A 20,808-nucleotide genomic window follows, 5' to 3' on the forward strand; every position below is an offset into this window, starting at 1 on the left:
CACAGCGTAACGCTGCAGGTCTTTCTTTATCCGCCAATGAATTCATGAAATGTGCAGCCAATAAAAAGCGACTACGGCTGCCAGTGAAAGTTATGCTACGTATGCGCCACATGTCAAATGACAGAATCCAACACGCTTGGAATACGGTGTTTATGTCTGGAAAAAAAAAAACATGTGTGGCATTTGGATTGTAAATTAGGTCGAAATATCAAAAAATGATGATAAAAGACGTAAACAAACGTTAAATAGCTGTGATTGGTGTCCAAATGTTAGAGTAAGAAACTGCAAAATTTTAATAAGAGATCCTAAAAGCAGCGGGGTTTTCAAATAATGAGTATTAGCTAATTTTAAAAATCAGGTTATATGTTATTAGATGAGATAGAGATTCTGTCCATATTACTTTGTTTTTCAGTCAAAACAGGTAAAGAAAACCAGTGTCGCACACCCTAAAAAACAAAAACATGCACAAATGTGCAATTTAGTTGAGCACCATTCAAACCGTGTTTTTGGCCTCTCAGGAAGACAAGGCACAATAGGTAAATAGGTGTTGTATGTACATAAAAGACAAATCCTGAAACAAATATATATGCAGAGACAAATGTATACGAGTATCTTGGAATTCCTGAAACAAAAAATGTACAGTATTGAAACTTATTACAACAGAAAACACACACTTTAATGCCTACTGGTGGTGTGTTTTCTGAGCTTCAACAGTATCTCCTGGGTGGAGCTTTGCAGTTCCTTAGGGCATATTGAGTTTATTCTTCAGTGTGTGTGTGTGTGTGTGTGTGTGTGTGTGTGTGTGTGTGTGTGCGTGCGTGTGTGTGTGTGTGTGTGTGTGTGTGTGTGTGTGTGTGTGTGTGTGTGTGTGCGTGTGCGTCCGTCCATTATATTACATGCAGGTATGTTGCCTTGGTGTCCACTCCTACAACATTCTTGGCAGTGCACCGGTAAAATCCTGTATCCCTGCTTGTTGGGTTCTGGATCACCAAAGACCCCTGAGGACTAAGGTAGTGGTTACCATAGATACGAGCCTGCCCCATCACTCTCAGCTGAATCAGGTCAGGTGTTTCCCAGGTGATCGTGGCCCGGGGTGTTGCTGTTGTAAGGCAAGGCAGCTCCACAGCTACCCCTGGACGGGTGTAGGTCACAGGGGAGGGACCTGTTGTGATTCGTGGGGGGTAGGCGATGACGATGACGGGAACTGTGACGACTGAAACGGAGGTGGGGCTGGTGGATCTGCACATGTAGGTGCCTCGGTCAAACACAGATGCCTGTTGCACTACTAGTGTCCCGTCATCTTGAACTGAGTACCGGCCAGAGTCACCACTTTCACCCCTGGACACCACCTTGCTGCTAGGTAGGGTCCATGAGAGAGAGCCCTGGAAGTGTCCTGGGCAGGCCAGCCGAAGAGTTTCTCCATTAATGATGCTAACTAGGGAGGCGGTTTTGGTGCTCACTTGTGGCCCGGTTGAGGGTGGAGGTCCAACTGAATGAGGTGCAGTAAGTACAGATGGACCCAGATGCAAAGGCTTCTGAGTAACTGGAATTCCTTGATGGCTTATCTCTGGCCTTAACTGGGATGAAGCCAGAGGGGCTCCAGAGTGAGACCCCACAGATGAAAGGGGCCTGTTCTCTCCAAGTTTTTCAACACTTGATTCCCTCTTCCTGGCCTCTTCCTGTCTCTCAAAGACCTCCAGCTCCACCTGTATCCTGGTCTCTCCTCCCTCACCTCTCACTACACAAATCAATGTCCCACTATCACTCATCCGAACACCTCGCAGCTCCAGGGAGCCGTTTCGGTACACCGTGAGTCTGCTGCCGTAATACGGAGCTGGCAAGACCCCGTTACCAGGCAGAAGCCAGGTTAGAGGTGGAGATCCGTGGGAGGGACATGGCAAAAGAACAGTTTGGCCTTTCACCACTCGCTGCTTCGTCGTTACCACACCCACAACTCTGTTAGCAGGGTTATTAGCAGCTCGTGTACCAGTACTACTTACACCACCACTATTCCTGCTATTATCGTTGCTCACTCCTGTATTGCTACTGGCCCGGGCACTTACACCAGCACCAGCACCACTGCTTGTTAAAAGAGTTCTAGAGACGGCACCTACACTGCCATTGTCTCCACTGGTGTTTGCTTTTCCAACTTCATTATTGCTGGTTCCAGGACTCTTTTCACCAGCACCTCCTTCAACTGGATTCACTCTACTTATTACACCAGGTGAATTTCTGTTTATTCCAGTGTTATCTGCTTTAACACCAATATTCCCAGCCCCGTTCGCCCCTATGCTAATCACACTACCGAGCTGTGTTGTTACACCACTTACAGGCCTGTTGGATCCATGTCTGCTCTCGCTCCTGAGGGCAGGATTAAACCCACTGGTTGCTGCTACAGCGTTTCTTATCCTGCCGTTATTATCACTATAGCCGTTGTTGCTGCTGTCATTGCTGCTAATCTTGCTTGTGACTGCTCTGTTAAATCCATACAGGTTTCCACCTGCTTTATTATTGTGATCACTACCAGCACCATTGCTACTCCAACCTCTTCCCCCCACAAGTCCATGATTAGGGACCTCCAGCTCCAGGCCCACCACCTTGGTTTTCTCTCCAGCTGAGTTGGATGCTCGGCAGGTATAGTTTCCTGTGTCCATCTGTTGAAGCAAACGCACCTCCAGAGTTCCATCCGAAGCCACCGCAACCCGCTCGGAGGGGAAACGAGGACTCAGTGGGATGAGACGACGGGTAGGGGAAAACCACGTCACTGTTGGGGTGGGATTGCCTGTCGCCCTGCAGCGGATAGTTGCCGTCGCTCCCTGTCGTACTTTGATGACCTGATAGCTTCCATCATCAGTGAAGGTGGGAGGAGAAGTCATCATGACCTTAACCTTGACCTTGAAAAGACAGATGACATTATTAGATATAACGGAGTTGGATTAAGTTCATCTAAATTCATCGAAGACGTCACCTTACCTTCATGGTGTCTTGACCTCCTTGATTCTCAGCGTAACACGTATACACGCCTTCCTCTCCCATGCCCACTGCTGGAACCAGTAACGTCCCATTGTCAAACACAGTTAGCCTCCGTGCTCGCCCTCCTCTGTCTTCCCCTTGCAACACACTGTTCACCATGGTTCCGTCCGGCAGGCTCCAGTGGACAGCTGGGTCTGGTAGACCTGATGCCAAACAGTCCACCTCCGGAAGTAGGAACATTAATTAAATAACGTAGGATTTCTGTGCCTGTTAAGATGAAAGCTGAACTGCTGAGAAATAAATATTATTATATTACATCTCATATGGAGAAAAACATACTGTAATATATGGCAACGAGCATTTTAGAGCTATATTTGGTCCTTGACTTGCAGAAAATTCTCTATTAAAAGCACATGCCCTGAGATTCAAAACAAAGGGGAAACTTTATTTATTAGCAATATTACTGTGTCCTCTTGCTTGCAAATCACCCTACTGACAGCATCTTTCACTGATCTGTTAAATATTTATGTGTAAAATATAATTCCGTGAAGGTTGCTGTTGATGATGCAGCACAGCACTGATTCACCGGGCAAATCTTTTTTGAGCAAAAAAACACCACTGCCAAACAAAGCAAACTCCACACAAATCACAGCCTCACAAAATACAAAGCACTTAAAACATCAACAGTGAGGAGAAGAAGATGGACTGTAAACTTCATCTTCTTCTGTCTGATTTGGTGCAGGTTTCCAGAAGTGGGGCAGATTTATGAGTGCGATGCTGAAGAGAATTTACAGTAAAACACATTTTTGCAGCTCAAATTGGATGTTGATTTGAATCCTGACGAACGCCAAGAAAGTTGAGAACATTACGTTGATGCTTAAATCACTGCACTGGCTTCCAGTGTGTCATTTTTAAAATCGTTTTACTTGTCTATAAAACACTGAACGTTCTAGTGCCGAAACCTATTTCTGATTTACTTGTACCCTCCGAAGCGTTCGGATCCCTTCTATCATCAGAACACGTTCACTCTGAGTATCGGGCCCAAAAAAGGATAACCAGCTTTTATTTTCTCCTGTGTTCTCCTCGTGGAAGAAACTCCTTGAATACTTGAGGTCTGACGACTCTGTCAGCTCACGTAAATCAAGGATTCAACATGATTGTTTAACCTGGTTCTCCAGTAAATCAAAGGAACAGTGCGTGTATATATATATATATATATATATATATATATATATGTGTGTATGTATATATAAATATATATTATCCATTTGTCACTTCTGGACTTTTGACTGAGGTATGCTAACACTTACTACTCACTAGCATTCATTGTGCTAAGCTAACTAGCACTCAGCTGGTCTCTGTGGCATCTTTTGTATGCACAGAGGAAAGAAAGGTGTCCATCTTCTTGTCTGGCTCTGGAGAAGATGACAAAAAAGCTTATTTCCCCAAAAGCTGTACTTTTCCTTTAAATAAGTGACTTCTCTTGAATTATGCACCTGGCTGATTGTGCTTTTAATGTTTAGTGATATGAAATAATAATAAGTTGAGCCTTCAAACTGCTCAAATGTGTGAACTGATCATTTAACATGCTAGATTTAAACATTAGAAAGCTGGAGCAACTGGCATTATAATTATCTTCCAGTTCTTTTTCCGTGTGTTCCTGTTTTGGGATTATTAAACATCACTTTTGTACATAACGACACAAAAAAATCTCTTCCTTTTTCATTCAGCTTACCTTCAGAGGTTTGCCGAACGACACCATGTGATTGAGCGGCTGCTTGGGCTCAATCTTGGCAGGCTTGGAAACCACAGAAACACGCAGGAGACGATAGTCGTCTCCGACCTTGTTACGTGCAATACAAAGGTAGTCTCCAACATCCCTCTCTGTCACATCCTGGACTGACAAAGTGCCATTAGGATGCACCTTCAGACGTCGGTCAAAACTTTAATTGGAAGACAGACACAAATAGAGAATGAGACCCCATGTAATTACCCCAAGATATGATCATATTACAAAGTGACCCACCACTTAACCTCTGTACCTGAAGTGCATATCCACCAGTTTCCTGTTGGGGGTCCTCCAAATGATAATGGGGGATGGGTTCCCGCTTACAGAGCAGTGGAGCTGCAACTTCTCCCCGTAGGATGCAGTGGTGACGGAGGGTGAGGAGGAGACAATACGGGCTTTACTGAACGGAGAGACGGGCGAGGAGTGCAAAACAGCTGAGGGTCTACCTCTGTCTGACGAGGATGAAACAGTAACTCTGGTGTTGTTTACATACCCAGGTGGGACTATGTTGTTATTGGAGGGCAGAGAGGAGGGTTTTGTGTTCATATTGGTAATGTGTGGGGGTGAGGTAGTGTCAGTTTTGTTGATTTTGGCAAAGTTGTGTTGGTGAGGGGAGGAAGAGGAATGAGAAATGCTGGGGGTGAGCGGTAAAGTCTTGGATGTATCTGAGGGTGACGGAGGGGAGAATCTTGCAGAGTCCAGAGGCTTTGAAGGGTTGCTGGGACTGGACAAAGTGATTTCTTTCTGGACTGAAGATGAAGGAGAGAGTTTTTCAGTAGCCGCCCCTTCATTTTTTGCCACTCCCACTCTTCTCTCTCCTTCTGTTTCCTCTTTAACTTCTACTCTCACGGTCCTCTTATCGGCTCCGACAGCATTACTCGATGTGCATTCGTAATTCCCTGAGTCCTTTGGCCCGACTTTACGAATATGCAGAGTCCCATTGGGCAACACAAAGAGGTTGCCATGGAGAAACTGAGAAGGGCGAACCAGAGTGCCATCTGGGATACGCCAGCGTAGAGTTGGTGGTGGGGCACCTCGGGCAGAGCAGTGAGCATAAAGAGGCCTCCCTGGAGCCAAGAGCAGGTGTTCCTCTCTGGGTTGGTGAATCACCGGGGGTAGCGAGGACACGTGGACACGCACAGAGGAGCTGGCAGCACCTGCTGAGTTAGAGGCCACACAGCGATATATTCCCCGGTCACTAGGTAGAGTGACTGAGATATGAAGGGTTCCGTTTGTGTCCATAGTGATCCGATTGCTAGAGTTGACAGACGAAGTCAGGACGGAACGATCCGGCAGAACCCAAGAGAGCAGAGGTGTTGGAACACCATTCGCCTGGCACTCCAAGTGCACTTCTCCGCCTTGATGAATGGTGGCTTCTCTGTAGCTGGCCAGCTGCATTCGAGGGGGGCGTGTCCACACTTCTAGGGTGGTTAGCGACCTGTCATTGAAAAGCAAAACAAACTCCTGTAAAAAGTTTAAGCTTTTACAGTGGAAACAAACATAAAGCCACATGATTTATTTAGGAAACACACTTCATTACAAATATGTAACACACACCTATACTGGGTCACACATTCCCAACACTATAAGATAGTTCATTTCGGTAGAAATGCCTATGTTTTGTGGTGACTCATTAGTGTTACATTTTTTTAAATGATTTATTCCAGGGAACCTAGATTTGTCTTATATAGAATGTTCTCCATGTTTACAGCACGCCCACAACATTTACATGGAGAGAAATGTTGTTTTGAAGGTTCATAGCTGTGTTTGCGCTTGAGGGCTACTCGCGTTCTGATACTGAAAGAGAAAAATGGCAACACACGATATTTAATACTCATCTAGTGTAAATTTCGGTTCAGGCAGGTCACACAGGTCTGCTCTCATCACCTTCTATCAGCTGTTATGCAGCACTCTTGTCACCAACCACAGCTGCATCCAAATATACATTAAGAAGATGGGCTTTCACAGTCCACCTGGCCTTCTTTCCACTTGGTGAGCCTGTGCTTACACACCTCAGCTCCTGTATTACGTATGCCTTTTTATTTTTTCCCCCACAATAATCTTCATGTGTAAAAAGTAATAGTTGCAATGGGACTTTTTTTTTTTTACATTTTGCCTGTAAAATTAGTACGACACCTACTGTTGCTCCTGTCATTATAAATGAATGGTGTCCAGTGCTATTGATATTCATAACTGTTATCAGCAGTCTCACCTGTCACGACCCAGGAAACTGTGAGCACTGCAGATGTACGTGCCTCTGTCCTGCAGCTGAACATTCTGGATAACAAGAGTGCCATTTGGCAGAACCTCAAACCGCTGAGCCCTGGAGTGGATTGACATCACGGCTCCTAAGACAGACGGACGCAGATGGACGGACAGACACAGCAGCAATGAGGACAGATTTGGGCAAACAAAGAGACAAATTGAGAGCGAAAGAAAGAGAATGAGACGGAGAGTGAAATAGGAAAAGGAGTGTCAAGTAAAGTCAGTGATGCACTGCACAAAATGTTCCATTACTACCTTGCGGTATATCTTTCCCACAGGGCAAACTAGTGAAAAGCTTATTGTATGTATGCCAGTGTGCAAAGTTGAGTGTTAATAGGTTAAGCAAAGGTTGATCATAAAAAGCTGAAATTGATTTCCTTTCACATCCGCTACTTCAGAATATGAATACAAACCCTTAAGGGCAACATCAGCACTTGTTAACATATAAATGACGTTATATTCGTAACTATCCGGATTCAAAATCAGCAGGTTTCTGACCATAAAGGAAAATTGAAAACAACATTTTTTCTTGTAATTGGGTGTTCATATGATGTAAATAGAAGACTGAACCCTTGCCTCATTTACACCGTATAACCATGGAGCAAAGGGTGCCAAGCTTGATGAAATGAGTGCAGCACAGTGTTTACCTGTGGCCACCTTGGTCCATGTGATGGAAGGTTTCGGCTCCCCCTGAGCTTCACAAGCCAGCCTGGCGACGCTCTCTGCTGGGAACGACACTGTTCTGATGTGTGGGTCTGCAATCTTTGGTCTGGATCGAACAACTGGGGCCTGAGAAAAAAAGATTATAGTACCAAATAAAAGAATGAGTAATAGAATTCATGACTCTTAAAAACAGACATCTGCGAGATAAATTAACGAAAAACATGAAACCATTTAGTTTCCCATGCTTAGTTTCTCATATTTTAGCCAACTTGTTGTTTGGCTCATCGCAAAAAGACATCACAAAATCAACAGATCAGTCGTTGAGTTCTATTAGCATGACAAATGTCATGGAAATCTGACAAACAACAACAAAAACAGATGAATCACACTTATCATTATGGAAAGCTTTATCAGATAAATACCCATCTATGAAACTTGGGATGCACTGATATGAAGAGGTAATCCTCACTAAAATGTTTGGTTAAGCACTTATATGTTAAGATTTTAAGCATTATTGTGGAATATGATGACAATTCTCCATAGCATTACTGAGATGCCAGATTTGTAGATCCTAGTTGGTGGTGGACTCAGCGGTCTGACTTGCAGGGCTCTGGATGTGAATTAACGACTGATTATTTTAAATCCCACGGGATTAGACTCTACAAACACATAGCGTCGATTATGGAACATATGTTTTTCATCTCTTCTTCAGTGCTGACAGTGAATCTGGCAGAGCTCTGAAATATCCGTGAAATTGAAGAATTGTCATAAATATCCGGTGGGTTTAATAGCAGGTCATGTGGATACAGATTAGACTATTTTCAGATCTATTATGCATTTTCTGCTAAGCTTTAGCCCAAGGGCCTGCACGCTGGGGTGTTCAGTGAGTGTATGCATGTGTCTGAGGATGCTATTTTCTGGGCCAGCACTCACTTAATGGCTTCACACACACACACACACACACACACACACATATATATATATATAAAATATATAAAACTGCAAATTACATTCAAGAGTGCACTTACAGAAAAAAATGAGCAGAAACATAAGAAAACAATTTAGCTTTAATTTAACAAAAAAATAAAGTTTTATTTTATTATATAAAACAAATTTGTGTCCAAAAAAATGTTTTAATCCATTTAGACTCACCCCAGGAGCTGCAGGAAGTGAAGGAGATGGTGGCCTGTGTGGCCTGCTGCTGTGTGAGTCTGGGATAAAATTAACTCCAGGGTTTTTCCAGTCAGTAGAGGGTCGACTCTGGTTTGGAGCACCAGAAACAGGCTTCCCTCTGGGGTCAACCTGGCTGAGGCTTGGCGTCTCTCTGGATGATGTTCTTGTGGTTGTGTATTTTATTGTTGTGGTGGTAGCAGAGGACGTTAGAAGAGCAGTTGTCATTGTAGTAGATGGAAGAGTTGTGGCTAAGGAAGAGCTTATAGTACTAGGAGTAGTTTCAGGAGTGGTTGTGGGGCTTGTAGTTGTGGGAATGGCTTTGAGTGTGATTACAGCACTAGTAGCAGTACTGGGTAATGAAGTAGTGGAGGATGCAGTTGAAGAAGTAGAGGGAGTACTAGATGTAACAGTGGGAACTGTAGTGGTAGTAGTAGAGGTGATAGTTGTTGCAGGCCTTCTAGTGGCGCTATATATTGGAGTCTTTACAGTAGTTGTAGTAGATGAGATGGGATTTGTAATCATGGGAGTATTTGCAGTTGTAAGAGTGTCATCACTAGATGCAGTAGTAGATGTACTCGTAGGGATTTCAGCAGAAGTACTAAAATGATCTCTCTTGAGAACGGTTGAAGGAGTCGAGGAAGATGAGAGAGAGGTGGAGGATTGATATTCATACCGTAAACCTGACAAATTCCCCTCCGGGTCCTTGCCTGGGGGTCTATCATCATGTTTGCCTAAGGCTGTGTGTGTTTCTGTGCCGTGTGCCTTGTGTGTTCCAGCTTTCAAAGGTGGATGTGTTGTTACAATATCAGAATGACTGGAGGCTCGTCCATTAAAGGTGGTGGACACCAGGGCATCTGGTATGTTGACTAAGTGAGTCATTGTGTCCGTGAGTGTGTTTGTGTAAGAGGGGGGAAACGAGCTTGGGGAGGAGGGAGTGAGTGAGGGGAAGTCAGATTCTGAAATGGGGATACCAGGAGTAATTGAAACAGAGGGAGACAGAGGATTTACTGTCATAGCATCTGTAGAAGTATTAAGAGTCTTAATATACTCGCTGTGTGTCAGTAAAGTAGCTGGTGATTTTGTTGTTTTTGCCAGCAACAACAAATTCATTTGATTTGTGGAAGTATCGGGTGTCACACTTTGTGACCTTGGGTTCACAGGGTCAGGGAGAGGTTGGGGTGGGGACAAGGGTCGTCCCCTTGGCCTGTTGATGACTCGTCTGCGCTGTCCGATCCTCCTGCGAGAGTTCCAGGGGCTTTGAGGCCGCGAGTTTGGAACTAAATTAGGGAAGAGTCCAAAATGGGGTTTCTGAGGTCTGGCTCTCGATGAAGTGGGTTTTGCTTCTTGTCCCTCCTCTTCAGCAGGCTGTGGGACAATTTCATTAGTTCCAGTGACAGGCTTGGAGGTGACTGGAACTATCTGAGTCTCTGAATCTGTCGTTCTCTCCATCTCTGGACCTTTCTGTGTGTGTGTGTGAGTCTCATCTTCCAAATTTGTCTGTTTTTCTGTTGATCCTATCTGTGTATCTGCGTCAGTGCTTGTCTGTGGTCTCGTGTGAAGGTGGTAAACAGGCTGTAGATTTTCTTCCTGTAGCTCAGCATTATCATCAGATGACCCTTCAGTTTCTGATCCTTGTGCCTTGCTTCTCTGTGCACCCCCACCTCCCCCTTGTCTTTCTGTGCCTCTCGTCGCTGGTTCAGCTGTGGTCCTTCCTGCTGTGATGGGCTGGCTGTTATTCGAGAGAGCGGTCTTTTGGCGGATCTTAGCCAGTATGTCAGCCCATTTCTGAGGGTCTATCCTTTGTTTGTTTGCAGTTACTCTGTGTCTGTTGTCATAGCGGTTCCTTCTGTGATCAGAGGAGGATAAAGGCCCTCCTCCTCCTCCTCTTCTCCCTTCTCTCAAAGGCCCACGTCTTATGGGTTTACCGTTAGGATAACGCCTCTTTTGGGGTGGCTGAAGAGGTCTGGGGTGCTTCCTGTTCACAATAAACGTTTTCTCTTCAGCATCTTCTTCATCTCCTGATCCTTCCTCCACCTGATTAAATAATGGTGCTCGTATCTTAGTTGAGCGGCCAGAAGCCGACTGTGGCTCTCTAGGGAATGACGTTCTCAGTGACAGTGGATGTGGGTTCATTTCCAGCTGCATGGACAAAGAGGCACTTCCATACTGGTTCACAGCAACACAGCGGTAATGACCAGCATCTCGAAGAGAGGGTTGACGTAGCGTGAGAGTCCCATTCGATTGTACCGTGAGTCTCCCTGATACAGCTAATCCACTCCATATTATATTTCCATCTGGCAAAACCCAACTCATGCCAGGTGCTGGTGAACCAGATGCCTTACAGGACAGCCTGACAGGCTGGCCAACTGTTCCTGTCACAGGAGGTCCCACTTGCTCCCCCGATGGCGGAACAGAGGATTCCTCAACTGCCAGCCTGAGGGGGAGGACATCTGTATCCTTGCCAGCCTTGGCTACGCAGTAGTAGACTCCTGCATCTGAGAGCCTCACTTTTTGTAAAACTAACCCAGAGACTGAAGCTCGCAGTCTTCCATCTTGACTGCTTGAGGGGGAGGTGAGCTTGGATCCATCTGGGAGAATCCACTCTACTTTTGGGTTACCAGAACCCCTTATGGGGCAGGAGAGTTCCACCATAGTTCCTGCTGTAGCTGCCAGTGCTGTGGTGCTACGGTTAGCTGAAATGAGAACCCATGGGTGAGGGGAGGAAGACGAGGGATAAACAGTAGGATCAGGACGAGCAGACACTCTTGTTGAATATACAAGACTAACTTTGTGTCTGTTAGATTGTGCTCTGTTGAGCTGAATGCCAATGGCTGGCTGCAGTAACCATTGTGGTCTGGCTTGAACAGAGGCTTTGACTCCAGTGTTATAATATCCCTCTGCCTCGGCTGCCTGCCTGTAGCGGTAGGCCAGCACTGGGTGTTTACTCAGCATGATCTCCCTCTCAAGATGAACTGCAGTCTCACTGTAGTAAGCCAGGATCCGCCAGAGACCCTCATAGCTCTCCCTCTCCACGGGGCATTCGAGCGAGACTGAAAGAGCGAGGGCGATTGGAGAGGAGGCGGAAAGGGAGAGATCTGGAGGAGGTGAAATATCCTGAGAATCAGCAGATCGAGTGATGTAGCATGTCAGATCAACACGGTTTTCTTGATGGTCAGATAATCCCAGGGAGACGGTGCCTACAGGCTCTCGGAAAGATTCAGTTGGTTGGATCTCACCAAGTTCTGTTTCTGAGGGTGTGTCTCCTCCCGGTGAAGTGATAACTGGAGAGGTGCAGGGCAGTTCAGTCTGCTCAAGCATGGCCTGCCCTTCAAGGCCATTCAGTGAGCTGCATACTGGACACAGAGGACTTGTGGGACATTTCATTATGTCTAATTGAAAGAGAGAGACAAAGAAAATGATGTCATAAAGGGCACCCTTGCCATTTATCTATTTGTGGTGTCATTTATTTGTCATGCCAGCTCTTCCTCAGTGTTAATTTCACTTTATATCTCTCATGAATTAGGTATGGTTACTTCTACTCTATAAATCTGAATATGCATCACATCTGTATTATAGAGCAATGGTTCAGCTGCCTGCACACATCAATGCTGTCATCATGGATTAGTCATGGAAGATTAAGTCTGGCATATCAATGAGAGACACTTCACATTCCTGCCGCCATTTACATCTCAATAACAACCGTAAAATAGACTAGAAGACGTATGGATAATGACTGAAAAAGATGAGCAGAGCATAACCAGATGTAAATATAACCTGTACTTCTATTCTATATCAGTGGTTTTCAAACTTTTCTTATGTCCTGTGCCCCCTGGAAAGTCCTGTCATGTACCCCCTGAAACATCTACAGACAGACAATCCAAAAGATGTTATATCTGAACATATTAAGATGCAACAAAAAATAAGTACATCACCCCCCCCCCAAAAAAAAAGACTTATTCTATGAAGACATGACTGTCTTGTGAACAGTTTTCACAGGATTTGGAGAGGATACTACAGACTATTTCTGCGTACCCCCTGACTTAACTCTGGGTATATGTGCCCCGGCCTGTGAATCACGGCTCTGGCTGGATTTGGCGCATAATACTGCAGAGTTACAAAACAAATACCAGACTGCATGAATCTGTTCTCCTGGGGGCATCAGCTCATCAGTCAAGCAACCCACATGTTGCATTAACTTTTCTTTTTTTTTTGTATATATGTTTGAATTTGTCTCAGGAGCGGCACAAATTGTGAACAGACTCCAGATGTAAGCAAAACAATACGGGAAAACAAATGCTATTTTACATATGGTGGTACCTGGCCGAACCCGACTCCAAGTGAGGAACCAGTTCATCCTGCAGTCACAACTCCAGGGATTAGCCTGCAGCACAAGAGTTTCCAGCAGAGGTGCAGTCTGTAAAGTTTCACTGGGCAGAGTGGTGAGGCTGTTGTTGGACAAGTCTAGGTGTCTACAGAGAGAGAAGGCAATGATAAAGGATTGAGAGGAAGACGGGGAGGGAGGAGGCTGAGTCAAAGTCATAGAGGAGAGATGAACAAGTGGGAGTGGCAGCGCGACGTAAGCGTTGAGAAAAATCGTCCATCAATTTTATCATTTACATCATCACCTTTATATTCAGAAAGTTATGTAGCCTATTATTCTCTGCAGTAATACCGGTACTACAAGTGGATCTGAAAAAGGGTAAAGAGAGAAAAGTGGGAGGTTCATTAGTCTGAAGGAAAATACTCCGGGATTGAAATGGGATTATTGGTGTTCTGTGAGATGTCTGGCAAATATCAGAGGATTATAATCACTAGAGCTTGAGCAAGAGAAATCCAAATTAGTCAATATCCTTTTTGCAGTTATCCCCCCAAATGTAGTTTAAAAACTTCACAAATATGTGCAGAGGCAGGGTATTTGGCTATTAAAAATCAACTTTTTATAAATGACATCAGTGCAGAGAAACAATAAACTTCCCTGGAAATTTGGTCATCGAAAAACACTCCAATTGTCTTTATTCAAGTCTGAATTATAGTCTGTAAAAAAAATGTTTTTTCATTTCGGCACATACCTGACAACAAATAGACTGACAGCAATGATTGGCCAATATTACTGGCCAAACAGATATATCAGTCAGGCTGTAGGAACAATAACACCCTTTGCAGATGAGGGAAGGTTAACATTTTCCTCTCTATTTATTTTCAGAACCAGTCTTTGCCTCAAGTGTTCTGGCTCACCTGAGTGTTGAAAAGTAATATGTATTCAGGAGGGAGAGCGTGCACAATGTGTTGGGATGCAGCTGATGCAGCCGGTTCCCCTGCAGACGTAGCAGCCTGAGGCTAGGCAGCTGGAGCAGCGCCCGGGGGTGGATGTGCTGGAGGAGGTTGTGATCCAAGTACAGACGCAGCAATGAGGTCAGGCCAGAGAAGGTCAGAGATGAAGAGATCTCTCTCAGCTTGTTGTAGCTTAACTTTAATATCTGTGGGGAACAGAGGAGGAAGACAAGCAAAAGAAATGATCCTGAATCTTAAAACACCACATACTTATTGAAATATGACAAATGATTGGGGTGGGGGTGATCTTAACCAGAAACGACTAACGGCACCTTGTGTAAATTGACACAACAGCCCACAGCACATAAGAAACCCATATATTCCTGCTGTTCATTTATCAGGTCAAAGCACAGAAAGATATTCTAGCAATGGGGGTCCTCAACTTCTCCAATAAAAAGGGTGGCCTTTGATCCGAAGCAGAAGACTTGAGGGGATCTATTGCTATTCCAGTCATGTGTGAGGAACCCACCATGATTTAAGAAGGCGCACCATGAAAACCAAGTTGTGGAATTGCGTCTCAGCGCGGCTTATGATAAATCTGCTCTCCAGGGAGGCTACTTAGCTGGCTGGAAAAGTTCCAGCTGCTGACAGCACGTGAAGATGTCAGCACATGGAAATATGGATCCAATTATCACAAAAAAAGGCAAATATATCAGCACCTGGGAGATGGACGGAACAAACGCTTGTTGAGTAATATCACCTCCCCGTGGACTGCTAACTCTGCCCTGAGGTCCCAACTAAAATGTCCAGCGTGTTTCTTGTCACCGGGCAGTTAAAGTGGATGGAACATAAAACACGAAATAATTGGGCGTGATTCTTTTATGGATCCGTTTGTAATTACAGGTATGTTTGCAAGTCTACAGCACATTTATTATTTCATAAAAAGTGTATGATAATTTAATTTAACAGCTGAGTATAATAAGATATATTTGAAATGGTCCAGAAGTCCCTGCCTGAAGCAGAGGAGGGACGAAATTACATTTAGTGGTCACTCTCCTCCTGAGAACAACGACCAGATTGGTCGATACAAGTGGCGAAAATGACCTATATGCACATTTACAGGAAGTGACAGATACCATCTAGTGGCTGTAACAACTGATACCACAGGAAATCAGATGGCATCGATATAAAGCCAGTGCAAAGCCCATGTCAGCTAGGATTCAGTGTACGCCGCACTCATCACGTCACAGAATGCTGCGCCCAAATTAAATATCTTTCAACTTGCAACATGCAGAGTGACCCTGGTGTTGCGCTCGTCTCTGTGCAGTGGAGATATGCTCTCTTGTTGCACTTCTCACAGGCAGTGAATGGGTTTGACAGTGTGGGACACCGTATCTTATCTGGAGCAGGCTTAAGAAGACAGGTTGGGGTGGCGGATCAGCGCAAGAGACCCAGGTTGGATCCTTTTTTGCTAACGGCGAATGGAGAATGCTATTTTGACGACTGCTGCTGATGAAGGAAACTGCTGATCGTTTCCTGTTGCCGATGGTGAGTGGATACCTTTGTCGTTGCTTCTTGTTTTCAAGTCAAAACAGAGTTTTAAGAAACCACAATTGCACCTTAACCTTGACCACGGTGTTTATATAAAACCAAACCATTATCTTTTCCTCCTTAAACCAATTGTTTTTGTGCCTAAACCCAACCACACCTTAACACGGCGTTGACACATCATAAAAGGTCATTATTGACTGGCGTGGAAACGTGCGTATGTGTTACACCAGAGGCTTGGAACAAAGCTTTTATACAGCTGCTTGTGTTGGAGGTCTTGTTGTTTGTTTCTGCCTGGTTCGAGTTCTACGTCTGCAAAAACCTTCCAGTCCAACGAGTCCAAATTTAAGACCTGAAGAAACGCCAGTTAATTTCCCTCAATATACAATTATGCATGTTATGAACCAGCAGCGATAGTTTGGTTTGGCAAAAGGAAACTCGGGACGGATCAGTGTTAGTTTAGCTGCCTGGGAAATTGGTCTGTTCCCTGAAGAAGAGGTATAAAACAAGAGGAGTCAAATACTGTTTTTGCATCATCTTGTGAATACAAGCTTGCATTTGAGTAGGTGCCTTACTTTCCAGTCCCAATCTTGTTCTAACAACCGCTTCATGCATGTTGACTGTCTTCCCGTTTACCTGCAGTGACTTCATGTCTCGGAACAGTGCGTCCGGAAGGTGGTGGATGTCGTTGCTGTGAAGCATCAGAAGCTCTAACCTCTTCAGCCCAGCCAGGGAACTCTCCTGGATCCTGCTGATGCTGTTGAACCTTTGGGGGCACAGAAACGTCACCATCAACCCACCGTCTCAGTCGACAGATATTCCTCACCACCGCGCTTTTTAACCGTGATATGACAACTGCTCCCAAATAGTTTGTTTGCAAATTAACCCCCCCCCCCCCCCCCAAAAAAAGTGTTTAAATGTGTGCATGTGTACTTCCTTTTACCCTAGGTTTATACGGCGTGTGTGTGCAGGCAACCCAGGAGGTATGGTGAGCAAGGAACGGAAAGTACAGTGGACTTCGCTGGCCTGGTAGCAGTTACAGCTTCTGGGACAAGCCTGGGCCCTAGGCACCACAGGTGTCAGTGCCAGTAGGACCAGCACCACCCACACACCCCCATACATCTTCAGTCCACAAGAGGAGGAGCAAGCAAATCCAGAGTTATCACTGCCAGAGAGAGAGAGAGAAGGGGGGGGGGGGGGGGAGAGCAGACAAAGTGTGTAGAAAAGAGCAACACTGTGAGATTTTTTTTACACACTCACACAAGTCAAGATTTTTTTTTCTTTTTAATGCTGACCCCCTCCCCCCAAAAAACTTCTCTTTCTGCAAGTCTTTGCACCTGCCTCAGACAAACCAGAACTTTGTGCCGTCTAAAGACGCGCATGCGCACTCCTACCCCAGCGGATCGAATGAATGACAGATCAAAGCTCAGGTTAAAACACAAAGTCGGTGATAAATACAGAATGATGCAAAAATCAAACCTGGCACGAACCGGCGCGTGCTCTGGTCTAACCTCGCACACGCCATCAACCTCACCAACTGCCGAGCGACGCTTCCTGCAGCTTTTCAATTCAAATGTATGAATCAAAGTAAATAACCTGTAGCGAGAGGCTTTCCAGATGAATAAAAGAAGCCTACACTTTAATGCACAGTCATTTTACTCACCGTGAAATCCTTCGGTCCAGAGGAGTGACTTATTTCACTGAATAATTCATTTTCCCGAGCAAATGCTTGTTTTTAATCCAACTGCGCGGTTCGTTAATTTTATACGCAATTAATCCGTTTATTCAGCCATTAGGTCCGTGTTTGGTGGATTGAAGTTCCCCCCCTCCAGGAATGATTCACTTATATGAGCCAAACATGTACATATATAAAAAAATATATTTAATTTTTTTAAAAAAAGTACAGCCAAACAAACGCTGGTAGAAACATCCAACTGGTCTTCTTGAGCGTCTCCTGAAAAGTTGTTCTGGACGCTGCAGGCGGGGACTGCTGCGCGTCTGGCGCTCTCCTATAGTTGTGCGTGTGTGTGTGCGTGTGCGTGTGTGTGTGTGTGTGTGTGTGTGTGTGTGTGTGTGTGTGTGTGTGTGTGTACGTATTTGAGTTCAGGAAAGGAGAACTGGACTGAAGTGAACTTCGAGCACCAGAAGGGTCTGTCAAAGGAGGGGCTTCCTTTGTGGAACCGCGGAGGTAACAAGTTAGTGCGCTTCAGGCGTCTTCTCCACATCCACATCGTCAACTGCGAGCGTGTGAAGTCATTCAGATACTTTCATACCATCTGTCTCAATTCCTGCAAAACGCCTTTTATAACTTTTCTGAGGGATCTTTCTGTTTTATGATTCAGTTAAGCTGGATTCACCTCGTCAGGGTAATTCAATAATACATGGAAAACTCCTTTTTTTAATTTATATTTTGCATTTCTTTTCAATGGAAGTTCCTGCAGGACTTGAGAGAGACACTGTAAAAGCCAGTGAGGCAAAAAAAAAAAAAAAAAAAATTCCCTCCCACTCCGATCAGCCCTGGAAATTATGTGGAATAACAGTCTGATGATAGAATCAGTATCTGCTAATATTCATCCATTAGTTTAACTCATTTGGATCACGTTTTCTCGCAAACTCACAAACCGGCAGTTTAAAAACTCTCAAATACTGAATTCCTTCACTTGAATTAATTGAATTGCAATTGAATATTTACTCACAAACATGAATTCATTTCAATTTCAGTGGCAAAAAAAAAGAAAAAAGAAGAAGCTTAAAATGCATGTACGATTGCGGAATATGAACCCAAACGAATCCTCAGGCCGTTTGAACAAAATAACAACAACAACAACAACAACAACAACACACTTGGAGCAAAACCAAGGCTTTTATTCGCGTTCTAAACTTCAGCCGTCGAAATTCAGCGTCACCCTGACGCCGTTTATTGTAACATTTTTCATCCGGTGAATCCGTGTGGTAACTCCTCTCTCGCTCCCTCTCTCTCGTGTGAGTTGGGACGTCTCAGATTGAGAGGCACCCCCTAATGATCGCGCCTCCTTCTGACAGACCAAATGAGGGGACAACAAAAATAGACTGGTGTCCCTCAGCTGTTGTCTCCTGTAAGCACAGTCATCCACCACCCACACCCCCCTTTTAAGGGTCCACCTTGGTAAGTATGAGTTAACAAGCCCGTGGCCCTCTTCTACCTCCAACTGGTTTATTCACGTGGATGTTTGAAACATCAGGAAATCCCACTTGGAGTCTTTTCCTGCACCATCTAATTGAAAACGTTTTTTTGTTGTTGTTGTTTTTTTTCTAAATCTTCTCCCCGTGGCTGACAGCAGCAGATGTGAGAATAAGGTCACCTCTGAAGAGGGGCGTCATGAATTCTCACATCAGATGCTTGAAAAATTGACTGCAACATTTAACTTGAAGGGCTGATTATCCTCACAGCCTGAGGCGTGACATGTGAATATCTACAAATATCTTTAAAAGAAGAGATTTTGATGCTCTACATTCACAGGATGATTCTCAGCATTGATGTTATTCTCCATTTCCACCACCCTATGACTCTATAACCCCCCCCCCCCCCCCCCCAAAAAAAACAATGCTGGTGGATGAGAGTTTGACAGTTTCTATGTTGTACCAACTCCCTGTAGCTGTGAAATGACTGCAGAAAGCATTAGGCCCCATCCCAGCTCAATACTCATCACTGGAATATACTGGAGCGTAATGGCTGAATTTGTCTGTCTGGAGGGAGGGGCGGGGTCCCCGGGGAGAAGGCAATTAATCCATCTATCGATGAGCGGATGGCTTTCCTGCTGACTAACTGTCGCAACACTCACTTACACTAACGCCGCATAACCGCAAAAGAAGTGAATTTCCATTTCCTCCCATTTCCTGTTTGTACATCCAGAAAATCAGGATGTCCCATCGAGGTTTTAAAAGGTACATAAACTTCTCTGGTCATCACTGCTCTCTGGTGCTATCTAGGTCAACTCTTAAGACTGCTGAGTCATGAAATGAGCAAGTACATACCTCTAAGATGAGGCCACTTTCCTGATGCCAAATTATTTTGATATAACTACAATGTGTGAATAACCGCCCCCCTCTAATACAAATTTTCAAACAATTTAATAACCTCTTGTAACTTGTGGGCATTGTGCTTCTGTTCATACGTTGTTGTTTTTATACTACATTTCCATTTGTTCCCATTCTGTCAGTAAAGCTAAAATGGTAAAATAAGCGGTGGCAGAGGTACTACCAATATATTATATTTAATCACATCGCTGCCAAGAAAACAAAATTAATACCATTTTAGAAAATAACCGTTAATCATCAGTTGGGAACCACCTAAGTCGACTGAGATTCTTCAAGTCAAACTCATAGTGTTCCAGAAAAGAGGCAAGGAATATTGCTGCTGTTGTACTACTACTGTTTATGCACATTTTAAATCAATAATATATCAATTTTAATCTGTGATATCTAGATAAAGCTTACAGTTTACCTACCTGATGTTAAACTGTTATGGCCGTGGACTGTGAGGGCTAGCCTGTCACAGCTGTGATGAGTGGAGAAGCGAGAGCGTTAGCTCACCACTCACTAGACCTCACGCCTCTGACAACATCTCGTGTTTAACCACCACAAGCCAGCCACAAATTTAAATGACCCACATCAGGCTATTCTTGGCTGCAGGCCAACCGTTGTCAAAAAACAAAACTGGCCCACGCTCCCAACAAGCGGGGACTATAACGTTAGCTTGTCCTGCTAGCGTGCTCCCACAGCCCTGTGTTTTCCACGTTTTCTTTGATATGATCGTCCTTAAAAGAATAGTTTCTTTTTAAGCCATTATGGACTGTGGATAGTTGCAACTTTTCCATGTTTTTTGTGTAATGTTATCCTTTTCTAGAGAAAATACCATGAGTGTATAAACCTCTCAGCTGTATTTGATTGATTTTCCTTTTTTTTGTTGGGGGGGGGCAGCAGTATTTGAAGTATCAGACTGAACAGTCAAATCCAAGCTGACTAGAAATTCTGATTTAGGTAGATCCCTAAGTGGAATATAAACATCATGAAGAATGTATTTTGCTTTTGATACTTAGGTAAACAGAATATCAATATCAACTTTTACAAAAGTACAAATTTAGATG

At 44.4% G+C, this 20,808-nt stretch overlaps 1 protein-coding gene across 3 annotated transcripts; it reads right to left on the bottom strand.

Moving 5' to 3' along the window:
• Positions 1-773: 773 nt before the first annotated feature.
• LOC147251939 (matrix-remodeling-associated protein 5-like) lies at positions 774-20,336 on the bottom strand. Of its 3 annotated transcripts, none has more exons than XM_086219964.1 (12): positions 20,170-20,336; positions 16,626-16,847; positions 16,319-16,448; positions 14,099-14,340; positions 13,181-13,332; positions 8,843-12,252; positions 7,675-7,816; positions 6,975-7,110; positions 5,016-6,200; positions 4,709-4,916; positions 2,974-3,195; positions 774-2,894 (listed from the first exon to the last, which is right to left on the bottom strand). In XM_086219964.1, the coding sequence occupies exons 2-12, from the start codon at positions 16,802-16,804 to the stop codon at positions 888-890; spliced, it is 8,013 nt and encodes a 2,670-aa protein (XP_086076090.1). In that variant the 5' UTR covers positions 16,805-16,847; positions 20,170-20,336; the 3' UTR covers positions 774-887. The 3 variants fall into 3 exon arrangements, with proteins under 3 accessions (XP_086076090.1, XP_086076091.1, XP_086076089.1); XM_086219965.1 differs by lacking the exon at positions 20,170-20,336 and adding an exon at positions 17,346-17,624 and having other exon boundaries at positions 16,626-16,804; XM_086219963.1 differs by lacking the exon at positions 20,170-20,336 and adding an exon at positions 17,346-17,624.
• Between the last annotated feature and the right edge of the window lie 472 nt (positions 20,337-20,808).

The sequence above is a fragment of the Aulostomus chinensis genome, chromosome 12 (genome assembly GCF_037954235.1).
Source record: "Aulostomus chinensis isolate RoL2024-O1b breed Wild chromosome 12, RoL_Achi_v1.0, whole genome shotgun sequence".
NCBI lineage: Eukaryota > Metazoa > Chordata > Actinopteri > Syngnathiformes > Aulostomidae > Aulostomus > Aulostomus chinensis.